The 12839-nt window shown below is 31.2% G+C and overlaps 1 protein-coding gene across 3 annotated transcripts; it reads left to right on the top strand.

Annotated features, from left to right (window-relative positions):
* The first annotated feature begins 1033 nt into the window (after positions 1 to 1033).
* Positions 1034 to 10101, top strand: LOC108549374 (transcription elongation regulator 1). 3 transcript variants are annotated; one of them, XM_017902723.1, is made up of 19 exons: positions 1034 to 1292; positions 1898 to 2144; positions 2230 to 2319; positions 2392 to 2583; positions 2663 to 2906; positions 2976 to 3194; positions 3267 to 3470; positions 3545 to 3815; positions 3890 to 4122; positions 4195 to 4355; positions 4435 to 4643; positions 4745 to 4895; positions 8034 to 8477; positions 8549 to 8758; positions 8843 to 9109; positions 9199 to 9276; positions 9373 to 9596; positions 9671 to 9864; positions 9981 to 10101. In XM_017902723.1, exons 1-14 carry the CDS (start codon positions 1138 to 1140, stop codon positions 8651 to 8653), a joined length of 2925 nt encoding a protein of 974 aa, XP_017758212.1. In that variant the 5' UTR covers positions 1034 to 1137; the 3' UTR covers positions 8654 to 8758; positions 8843 to 9109; positions 9199 to 9276; positions 9373 to 9596; positions 9671 to 9864; positions 9981 to 10101. The 3 variants fall into 3 exon arrangements, with proteins under 3 accessions (XP_017758212.1, XP_017758214.1, XP_017758213.1); XM_017902725.1 differs by lacking the exons at positions 8549 to 8758; positions 8843 to 9109; positions 9199 to 9276; ... (1 more) ...; positions 9671 to 9864; positions 9981 to 10101 and adding an exon at positions 5865 to 6036 and having other exon boundaries at positions 8034 to 8152; XM_017902724.1 differs by lacking the exons at positions 8034 to 8477; positions 8549 to 8758; positions 8843 to 9109; ... (2 more) ...; positions 9671 to 9864; positions 9981 to 10101 and adding an exon at positions 5865 to 6099.
* Positions 10102 to 12839: the final 2738 nt, after the last annotated feature.

The following is a 12839-nucleotide window of genomic DNA, read 5'->3' on the forward strand; positions in this document are numbered from 1 at the left end:
ATTTTTTTACTGTAATAGCTAATGATTAATTTAATTTTCCACTATCATTATAAATTCGAACTTCAGGTAATTCGTTATTAACGATAAATTTAATAACGAATAGATTTTTGCAAATTATACTTCTACATTTATAGTTCTATTGTATTACGTTCCCATGACGCATTTCTATTAAAAAATATTAATTTTCTTTTAAAGGTGAGAATATATAAATAATAGGAAAAATTAAATTAATTTGAGATAGTCGAAAGAAATAAACAATTATACGTATAATTTATCTATCATAGAAAATAACGGTAATTTGGTACGAATATCGATATCGATATTATAACGGTTTTCAGATATTGTAAAAGAGATACAAAATAAATAGCATTAACAATGCTAAATATTTGGTTCGTTCTATTTTATTAGAAATTTTTGCCGTAAAAGATAATTATTGGAAAACAGGATGCTATTAGAAATGTATTATTTAAAAGTTAATTTTTTTATTCGGAGTCGATTGTTTTCGGACATTATTTGCGTATCACGTTTAAACAAGGATGACGCAATTACCATTATTTCTTAAAAGGTATAATATAAAGAAATTTTGACAAACTAAGAAAACCGCAAATGATTTTAGATAATAAATACATGTATAAGAAAAATTGTATAAATGAACTAAACATAATTGTATCTGATAACTATTATCAATTCTTATGACGCAATAATCGCGGGAAAAAGATTTGTATGGCCATCTTACTTGGTTCGAACGTTGATTTGATGCTAATCGCTTCTACAGCAATAATTTATCTTGTAATAGCAATAATAGCGTCACCATGATTTTAAATCGTTAGCTAATGTTTATTATTACAATTTAGATGCAAATATCATAAAATATTAAATTATATTCACTGGAAATAGGCAAACCAATATTAAAGAAACAGTGACTGATAACACGACCAGCATAGCACATTCACTAACTGTTAGGTTTGTCACACTGAGAAAGGAATCTAGGAAAGTGCGTTCGTTATGTTGGTAATAATATGTTTACGGCTTACATTGAATAAAATAGTGATTTGTTTGCGGCGTTTTTGTGCAAGCTGAGAAAAGAAATAAATGGGCGTGTAGAAAAGAAACTTCTAATTTCTATATTATTCTAAAATGGAAACGAGCACCGAACAAATCCCCGCGACCACGGAAACTGCTTCTAATAATGAACAGGAGCACCATGAAGAGGGCATGGAAGAAACTGAAGATTACAGTTTCGATGGTGAAGATTATAGGCATTTCGTACCACGGGGTCGAGGTGGCTTTAGGTGCGTTATAGTTTCTCTTAACATTTCGTACGTCCCTTGTATTAGTTGTTGTCGAAAATACGAAACAAAAAAGTAAGGTTAGGTTGTCCCCTCGCGATACCTCTGCCTGACCCCTTATGTATGTTTGACGAAAACGATCAAACTTCATATTGTCACGAACTCCTTACACCTTATAAATACTATGGAAACGCGACTATTGTTTCTACTTACGCTCCTGTACGATGAAATGATTTGCCCATATTTATTTAATTAATGTTTCATTGATTTGTTTCATGAACGTTCTGTGATAACAAATTTTTCATTTGTGAATGTAAATTGTTTTGCTTATATATTCAACATACCATGCAAAAAGGTAATAATGTCTTTAAAAATATTTATAATGTTTTCCAAAATGTAATGTAAATGACTTGTATGTCATAAATAATTAATATTTATGTAAAATTATTGTATTCTTGTTCAAGCTTTTTTTTATATAAAACTAAATATACAATTAATCTAACAAAAGAAGATGCTGAAGATGTCTACACTTGGGTAAATGATTCAGACGTATGGTACGTAAAGTACATAGTCACGACATATAACAATAATTTAAGGGGTCGTGGCAGAGGTGGGTTTGATTTTCCCATGAGAGGTGGACCTCCAAGATTTAGAGGAAGAGGATTTGGACCTAGAGGACCAATGTTTCGGGGAGCAAATAACGGATTTCCATTTGAGGGACCTCCTAGGCCAAATTGTCCACCGGGTCCAGCAGGGCCACGTTTCCGAGGACCTCCACCATTCGATCCTAGTTGGGGACCTATGGGGCCACCAAATCTGATGGGACCGCCAAACCTTATGGGACCTCCAGGAATGGTAATTATCACTTAATTTTCTATTAACCTTCTAGGTGTTCTTTCAGTAAAGTGATTAAGTATAATTAAACTTTATATTTAATTAGCCACCACCACACATGATGAATGGCCCAATTGGGACAGGTCCGGGACCATACGGACCACCTCCTGGAATGGGACCACCAAATATGAATAACGTAAATTTTGATTTACAGAAACATAGAGAGACATATAAATATCTTGTTGTGAAATTTGGAACTTTGTTACAGATTCCAGGTCAGCAGCAGCCCCCACAACAAGCACAACAGCAAGCAAACATTCCAGGCTTAGATCTCAATGGAGAGGTATGGGTAGAAACAAAAACACCAGATGGCAAATCGTATTATTATAACATTCGTACCAGAGAAACTACATGGACAAAACCAGAAGGACCAAATGTTAAGGTCATGGTTCAAGACCAGGTCTGTTAAATTTCAGCACAAATTTCTATTATTGAAGCATGTGATATTTTTTTACTAGATGATATTGATTTTTTTACAGCTAGAACAATTGGTACATGGAGCATCTAAACAAACAGCTCCATCTGGGACTCCTACTTCCACAAATACAACACCCAATCAAATTAATGAAAATAGAGTATCTCAAAGTAGTGAACAATCTTCAACAAATAATGCAGATGCTATTAATCAACTTAGTACTGCTCCTCCTGGCACAGGTCCACCCCCCACACTTGGTGAAGCACCAGATATGAACACACAACCAACTGACACAACACAAGCAAATGGTACAATATGTTGATTTTGATTAGATTTAATATGGACTAAATTTGCTTTAACATTATGTTCCTGTATAGGTACAGCACCTACTACTGTAACTAATACCCCATCTATGAATACTCCAGCAGTAAATACAAACATGATGCAACCTCCACCTAATATGATACCTATGCAGCATAGAATGCCCAATCAGTTTGGTGGTCCAATTGCAACACAATTTGGAGCAGCACCTTTTGGTATGCCACCACCAGGGTTCCAACCTTTTGGAGGCTATGGTCCCCCACAAGCAAATTGGGGTAATATAAAGTTTACGTATCATACATAAGAAATAATTACATATTATTTTTATATTAAAGATCATTCATTAGGTATGCCACAAATGCCACATGGAGTAATGACACCACAAGCTCCAGCAGAAGATCCTGCAATATTAGCTCAACTAGATCAAGATCTTGTAGCATCTGCTATGGTATGGACAGAGCATCGTGCTCCAGATGGAAGATTATATTATTATAATAGCAAAGCAGGAGAATCTGTTTGGGAAAAACCACAAGCTTTGAAGGATCTGGAAAGTATGGTTTTAAGATTTAAATTAACAAGTGAGGTATATAGTGCGCAAGTATTTATCGGTAAAATTTATAACTAGATGCAAAATTAGCGTTACGGCAAAAAGCAGAAGAAGCAGCTGCCAATACAACAAATCCTGCAGTGACTAGTTCCACCGTTACTAACAATAACGTAGCCGCTGAACCCACAAAACAAGAAAAACCTCAAGAGAGCAATCATGAAACCAAAGATAGTGTAAAAGAAACAGATACTAATAAACCGAAAAAAGAGGAAGCATTACCTAAAGAGGCTGCCAAACCTCAAGATAAGTCTAGACCAATCTCTAGTACACCAGTACCTGGAACTCCTTGGTATACTTTAAAAAATTAATTTAATACCTTTTATGATGCTTAGATAAAATTTAAATTTAAACTTTGTATACTAGGTGCGTTGTCTGGACGGGTGATGGACGCGTATTTTTTTATAATCCCTCATCGCGTATTTCTGTCTGGGAAAGACCAGATGATCTCATTGGTCGTCAAGATGTCGATAAAATGGTGTCTACTCCACCAGATGCGGTAGTAACTACTAAAACGACGCGTCAGTCGGATACAAGCGAAAGCAGTGATGATGATCAGCCAACACCAGCAAAAAAAATGAAGCAAGAAGATACAAAAAGTAAATTGTATTATATTCATAATTGTATATTATGTTAAAAAATGTTATATATTTGTATATTTTTCGTTTTAGCTCCAGCACCAAAAGAAGAGGAGGAGAAGGAAAACAAAAAGACTATTGACATCGGGAAGGAGGCTGCAATAGAGGCCGAAGTACGAGCTGCTAGAGAAAGAGCAATTGTTCCTTTGGAAACAAGAATTAAATCATTTAGGGATATGCTTGCAGAAAAAGATGTAAATAATTACAACCTCACATAAATAACACATTAATATAAAATAAAATTTATTCAATTTAAATAATTTTTATTTACAGGTGTCCGCGTTTAGTACTTGGGAAAAGGAACTCCATAAAATTGTGTTCGACCCTCGCTACTTACTTTTAACATCAAAGGAGAGAAAACAAGTTTTCGAAAAGTACGTAAAGGAGAGAGCAGAAGAAGAAAGGCGAGAAAAGAGGAACAAAATGAAGGAACGGAAAGAGCAATTCCAAAAACTGTTAGAAGAAGCTGGTCTTCATGGAAAGTATGTAATATTTTTAAGAAATATTTTTAACTCTTAGATATAAATCAAAGAAAAATAGTAATTCATTTTTTACATTAAATTTTTTTTTTTTTTTTATTTAGATCTTCATTTAGTGATTTCGCTCAAAAACATGGGCGTGATGAACGGTTTAAGAATGTAGAAAAGATGCGTGAACGGGAGAGCCTATTCAACGAATATCTGCTGGAAGTGCGAAAGAAGGAAAAAGAGGAAAAAACTGCAAAACGAGAACAGGTATTTTTAATTTATTAATGTTATTGATCTTGTTGCAATGAAAATATTACTTTTCAGGATTCGTGCTACAGTATCAGAATTTTTATTGAAATTTTATAAATATTTCAAATATTCATTACCTTAATTGATACCATAAGTAAGAAAAAATCCTACAAATGTTATTTCATTCACGCGATAAAAAGATATATCAAAATTTTTTTAAGTATATGAGAATTAAGGTACTTATTATCACTTTTTCTTTTTCCTTTCTTTTTTCTATTTTTTTTTTTTTTTTCTTTTTTTCTAATTCTTTTGAAACTACATAACGTAACAATGTAAATATTACAATCACTTCTGAGATACGTGTGAACAATGCTTTGTATCTTATTATGTACCTTAATTCTCCAAATCAAAGTATCACGAAAAAAAAGTTCGTTTCAAACATATCCATTATACCTTTCCTCTTCCATACCAAGCCTCATTTTCATACATGCATCCCTTCATTTTTTTCTGGGAAATTGTAATATCAAGTGAAAATATAGTATATAATATATTCGCGATAAGTTATATAAAACCTGAATAAGTCTTTATTCAGCACCAAAGCAAAATTTGTATTGTTTTATTGTTCAAAAAAGATATAATATGCGATGATACGTAAATGAGTAATAAGTAAAAGAGAAGTGTTCTAATCTTAACTTAGACAGAATATAATGCTTAATAAATTTATATTTTCAGCAATAATTAATCATTCTTTCAGGTTCTATAGGTATGTTACTATTTTGTTCCACTTGTAAGATTTATCTAATATGAATTCCTAAATTAATGGCTGAAGAACACATACCAGGAGAAGTTTCTCTAATAATTCTCTACTCCAGTAGATTTTCTCGATAGACAAAAGTTTTGTAGCTGTAAGATGGGAGATGTAGAGAATAAAATCTTAGTATGTGACGGTTCCTTATATACTTATGTGTTCTGAACTCTCCACTTCAGTCAGGAGGCAGGCAGGACAGGTTCCGTATGTGGAGTGGCTTGGTTCTGAAGCTGGTTGGTGGCATGGATGATGTCATCTACCATCCCCACCTACACTGCGTGGCACAGTTGGCACACCCTCGCGCGCCGCATTCTTTACTCCAAAGCAGAGTCATGAGAATGAACGAACTCGGTATTTGTATATTACTCGTAATCCTCGTTACTTCAAAAGATTAACTTTTCCCCAAAAATCAAAACCAACAATTTCAAAAAAATAAAAATTTATTATCAGCAAAAATGGGGTACCAACCCCAATGGTAGCATCAATTAAAAAAGAAAGTATTTGCAGATCTTGTTCTGTTTTCTGGAGATAAAGAACCGTTATTTGCTTTGAGAAAGAGAAGCTACCAATTTATTTTTTAATCATTGTATCAACATAAGAACAAATTAATTCTTCCTTTATATTTTATTTTTGATCAAGTGAAATTTTAACGATTTCGTAATTTTGTTTATATAACAATTTTGATTATTGGAGAGTGGAAAGTTCTATCGAAATTTCAATTTTTTTGCAATTGTTCTTATGTCAATACATGATATAATAAACTTTAAATATAAATGAGAATGTGCTTATATCAAAAACTGATAATGTACATTTCAATTGGTATCAAGATATTTCGTCTTGTATCAGTATTTTTTTTTTTTTTTACAAATATTTTATTTGCCATGAAATGCAATGCAAGTATTTTTGTTTAAAAAATTAATATATTTGAAGCAACAAGATGAGTATATTGAAATGATAGTATGAGTGTGCTTTATGAAATTTGGTTTGTATTCTTCAGAGAACCTTGACTGCTTTTGTCTTAAAAATAATAGAAGTGGGCTTTGCAACTATTATGTTTAGATAAAAATTAGACAATTGTGGCACAAGTTTCTTACTACCATAAAATTGTATAGGATCAGGATCCGAGTAATAACTGTAATAAAAAATTCAAGACCAAAATGTGCCAGCAACTCTGAACTCTAGTCAACTTTCAATGTGAAATAGACGTGTATAAGTTTACGTAAATAAAATAACAAATTATTATTATTATTATTATTATTATTATTATTATTATTATTATATTTAAATTATGTCGTTCACAAATTACGTAATGGGAATTTGAAAATAAATTAAATATTATTATCATGTTTTATTTTGGAGGTATAAAACTATGAAGGAACCAAGAAAAAAATATATATTAAAATAAACTAATTCAATGATTAAAAAATATTTTTTAGTGTTAAAATGTAAAACTTTTTAACAGTTTTAAAATCATTTTAATAGGAAATTCCAAAGAATCCATTCAAGTTCAGTTTTTTTTATGTATTGAAAATTGTATTCCATCACATTCATAATTGTCATAATTGTCATCGTAAAATTCTATATTAAGAGCAATTAAAGTAGATATTTACGTATTTACATATTTTGGGAAGGTACTGTAAAACAAGTAGTAATAAAAAGTAAAACCTCGTTTCGTAATTTGAACGGCTGAAAGCTTTTAATATTTTCAAAATCTCGTGACAATATACTAACGATTTTTTCCTTTTCAGCAAGGGCAGCAGATAATAATTTATCCATTTTATATTCCGTCTCATCATTAAATGATAGCATACTTTTACCTTCACGTTTTACAATTCTGTGTTACATTTTATTACTTTTCGTACTGTAATATGCAACGTATTTAATGATGACTCGGCTAGCAAATAATTATTTTTACAGCTGTAATGATTATAATTTTTTTCAGCAAAACTGACCAGCTTATTTCATTAAAAATTCCAACAAGTAGAGCCCTTAACGTTGTGATACCTCCTGACACGAACGAATGACATGAATGACTATTTCTTCTACCTCTAACGAAATGTAGTTTGAAAACCAATAAAAAGGTTTGCAAGTTGACATAGTTTGATCCACATTACAAGTCATAAATTTTTATATACACGTATATATAATAATGTCAAAGTGATTGTAATGTGGCTGAACATGTAATCATTCGTTGGAAATTATTAAGCGTGCATGATAAAACTGAAACAAGCAAAAAATTAAATAAATATATAAGAGATTCAATTTTAAGACAGAATTGTATAAATAGAGCGTAAGCAAGAGCTGATTATTTTTCAATGATAAAAACTGTTATGGTAAATGCGTTTCAGGTGAAAAAGGAATTCATAGCGATGCTACGTGAGCACAAAGACATCGACAGGCATTCGCATTGGAGCGATTGTAAGAAAAAATTGGAATCAGATTGGAGGTACAGAGTCGTAGAGTCAGCAAGCACGAGGGAAGATTGGTTTAGGGATTACATTCGTATGCTAAAGGAGGAGAGGAAAAAGGAAAAAGAAAAAGACAAAGACCATCGACACAGAGATAAAGATCATCACAAATCGGAGAAGAAAGATAGGGACCGAAAGGATGTTGATAAGTACAAGGAAAAGTCTTCAAAGGATCGAGTTGACAAGGACAGTTCAAAGGACAAGAAACGTAGAAGCGAGGCACCTACAGAGGAAAATGGCAAGGAAAAAAAGGAAACAGTGGCAGAAAAAGAAAGCGGTGAAATCGAGGATAATGATGAAAAACCATCAAAGAAGGAAAATGATGTAAGTGTTGCAACTTCTTAACTTAACTAAATTTAATTTTATGATAATTTACACGATCCTTTTTAACGTAGAAGGAGAACGCAGAGGACCAATCTGATTCAGAAGAAGATAGAGAGAAACAAAAGCGAGAACGCGAAAGAAGAGCGGAAGCGAGTCTTCGTGAAAGGGAAAGATAAGTTCAGAGAACTCTGGCTACACATCTTCGCGATAGGGATAAGGAAAGGCAGCATCATCGTCATACAGAAGCAGTACAACATTTCAGTGCTCTTCTTGCAGATTTAGTATGCATTTCTCTTACGCAATTTATTACGAACGATACAAATCTTAAATAAATTCAATGCGCTTAACAGAACATATATTTACAGGTGAGAAATGGTGATTTAGCATGGCGAGAAGCGAAAAGGCAATTGAGGAAAGATCATAGATGGGAATTGGCGGAAAGTTTAGACCGTGAGGAAAAAGAAAGATTATTCAATGAACATATAGAACAACTCAGTCGTAAAAAGCGTGATAAATTCCGAGAACTTCTCGATGAAGTAGGAGCTTCTACTGAACTTACAGCATCGTGGAGAGATATAAAAAAATTATTAAAAGACGATCCTAGGTATCTTAAATTTTCATCCAGTGATCGGGTATGTAACTTGTTTAAAATTATATAAGATGAATTATGAATCACTTTTTTTTAATGCCGTTGTATCATATTTATTATTTTTCTTTATAGAAATGTGAGAAAGAATTTAAGGAATATATTAAAGATAAACTTGTTGCGGCCAAAGCCGATTTTAGAGAACTTCTACAAGTAAGTTAAAAATACATTTTAATTCTATTGTTATTATTATACAGTATTTTTTACCAGCTGCGTATTTAAAGAGGTTGATCAAATATCAATTTTTAGGAAACAAAACTTATTACTGATAAAACATATAAAAAAGTACAAGAAAATAGTGCACATTTAGCAGAAATTGAAGAAATTTTAAGGAAGGATCGGAGATTTCTTGTATTAGAAGCAGCTGCTGCTGAACGAACGCGGTTATTAATGGGATATTTAGAAGAATTGGCACGACGGGGTCCACCTCCACCACCTACTGCCTCAGAACCGTCAAGAAGACCAACCACAAAGTAACTAATATCTCCAATAAAGTAAAAAAAATATCTATTCATGTTTGAATTTGCGGAATCTATCTTTGTTCTAGTTAACGAGGCCCACATCGAAGCATGGTATATATATGGTGTCCAAATAACAAATCAGTGATTGAATTTATAGCTGTAGTTGAATTGAAGTACTTTACACACGAGATGATTATCGCCTGTAATTATAGGATTCAATAAAACTAACGCCAATTCCACACAGCTAAAAATGTGTGTCATACTGTAAAGATGCCATAGTGTAAGCATATCATTATTTGTTGGATTACATTAAAATAGATACTAGTTACGAAAGAATTGCTAGTAATATTATATAGTAATATCATAAAGTGCGAATTTTATACATATTTTATCCAGGTTTGTTACATAAGCACCCCATTATGAATATTTTGTATGAAAATTACATGAGAATTACAACAACGAGTGCTTGTTGCACTCTCGACTAGTTTAAAAGCATGTGCAGTGAATTTCTATAAACTGATGTTAAAATATAATAGTCCAAAAAAAAAAAAAAAAATATGTAATCCTTGTATCTAAAACAAAAAATGTATAACATACGACAATCATGCACAATACCTTTTTGACGGAGTAAAATTCGGAAATCATGTATTCAATTTTCGAATTATTTTTCTCATACAGCTCTATTGGATTATGAACCGTAAGTATTCTATGAAGTATTGTCATCTAACACCGTTTGATTCTAATCAAAGGATTTTATACATACAAACAATTCTATACATTGTTCACAATCACAATTATTTACCATTTACTCATGTGGCATTTTTACGGTACGGAATTTTTAATCTGAAAAAAAGAAAGAAATGCATTAGAAAAATATATTTTCTTCAATAAATCATTCATAAAGATTGCAGTAAACAACATTTACACATATTTCCTAATAATCTATCAAATTATTTACGTTTTATTTCTAATGTTTTATAATATTTCATTGCAGACATGCGTAAGCTATAAAGAGCAATATAGTGTAATACAAAACAATTGAAGATCGCAAAAATTACCACAATAATTTGTACATTTTATTTTATATTCATTAATATTGAAGTTGTTTATTTCTAATCAAGAATAGTAATTAATTTACGTAATTATGTAATGTTATAATGTTACAATATAAATAATGTACATAGAATAAATATAATAAAATTTTTGCGCATTGTAACATTATACAAACAAAAATAATTTTACTTTTTAATTATACAATTTATTAGCGCATAATTTTGTTTCAAAAATTAAAAAACAAATGCAAATTTATCTTTCTTAATCACTGTCAAACAATCATGTACGTATATTTTTACTATTACAAATTATATTAGACACTGTAATATCAGGCAATTCATGTGGTGATTTCAATACGAGTATAGAAGTAGAGACTTCAACGCCTGCATTTATTAGAAAAGGTACGGTATCATACCATTTCTCTTCTACATAAATTAGTTTTTAAACAAACATATACATTAATTTAAGTTGGAAAAAAATTGTCGTAACTTTTGTACACAATTTTATAAACTTTTATCGATAAAAAATTGTTCGAAATAGAATTTAATTGCATCTAAATTAAAATATCCTTTCAACGGTATCTAAGGAATTTTGAAACATAAGTACTGACATTATTTTGCAAATTCGTACCATTGTCACGAAACAAAATACCGTACATGATTGTATATGGTATATCTTTGTCGTTACCGTTACAATCGGGACCACATTGCACTTCCTGCTAACTCTACAGGAATACAAATTGGCAACTTGACGCGATGGCTAGTTTGTAACCGAATCTCCTCTCGTAATTTTACATAAATAGTAACTGAAAATCCGAATATCGACAAATATCTCACGAAGTATATACATATTACTTGAACAACTTTTAATTGTATAGAAATGTACTACAAGTAACAGCAGAAATATTATATCCTTTTAAATCTTTTATTATTTTCTTCATTGTTAACTATGAAACATATTACTCTCTTTTATCAAAGATTATTCTCCGATACTTTATAAATAAACAATCTAAAACAGATATCCAAATTACCTTAGAAACAAGAAATGTAAATATCCATTCAAGTAATTTCATTCAACTTTTTTAACACGATAAACTTACTGTTTGGTTCACAGTTTTACATCTGTTGAGCGTATTCAAAAAACATCTTAGTTCTCCATGCTGAAAACCGTCTCATAAGAACGCGACAGGTAACTTCAATCTCTCTCTTTAAACCGTCCTCTCGAGGTCGATCATAGGAACTAAAAGCAATACAAAACCATACGTGACGTAAAACACGCAATACTAATATCATGGCGATAGTAATTTAAAAGCTATTACAGAGTATCATCGCCAACCTTATTGCGTCATTACTTTCTCTGGGATATCCCGACCTTGCTCGTCTTTTTCCTTTCGAACCCGTCTGGTTTCTGGCCGGATGTGTATCAGTTCGGAATCGACGATACATCGATTCGTAAAGGTCGACCGTAACCGGTAAGGGTTAACGAACGTATCACGGCAGGATAAAATCAACGTCAAAAAAATGTTTACGAAGGTCCTGCCGAAGGACGCGCCCGTGTTATGACATTCTTGGACTGCATTCTTTCGAGCCCCCAAAAAGACGATAGATGGTACTGAAATAAAGATGCTAAACGCATGCTATAAATAACCGAATGCAATGTTTACTTTGTGAGACGCATAATGCACAGACATCAGAGACCGTCGCATGAAATATATAATATTTTCGGAATATTCGAAAAGTAGAATTTTTAAACTTTTTAACGGTGAATTAAAAGTACAAAATATTAATTTAAGATGAATATTTTACAAATTAATAGTAATTATTACGTATGTAATAATTATTGTTAATTTATTTATTTAAAATAATTGTAATGATATTTATATAAAAATAAATATTTATAGTAATATCTTTTTATAATAAATAAGTATATAAATTTTTTAATATAAAATATGGAATAATTCTTATGTACTATATTTTAAGATATAGAATTCAAGTATATATGTAATACAAGTATAATAGTAACAATTGATATTTAAAAAATAAGAAAATATTATTGAAACAAACTTGTAACCAATGATTACTTGAAAAGTACATCTTTGTATTAATTTCTTTAAAAGTTCCCAAAAATTAATTAATATTATTTTCAAAAGTAAGTAATATGTTTTGTAAGAAATCTTTTTCTTTACAACATGCAATGCAGTCT

Source organism: Eufriesea mexicana, unplaced genomic scaffold, assembly GCF_001483705.2.
Source record: "Eufriesea mexicana isolate 0111107269 unplaced genomic scaffold, ASM148370v2 scaffold1902, whole genome shotgun sequence".
Classification (NCBI taxonomy): Eukaryota; Metazoa; Arthropoda; class Insecta; order Hymenoptera; family Apidae; genus Eufriesea; species Eufriesea mexicana.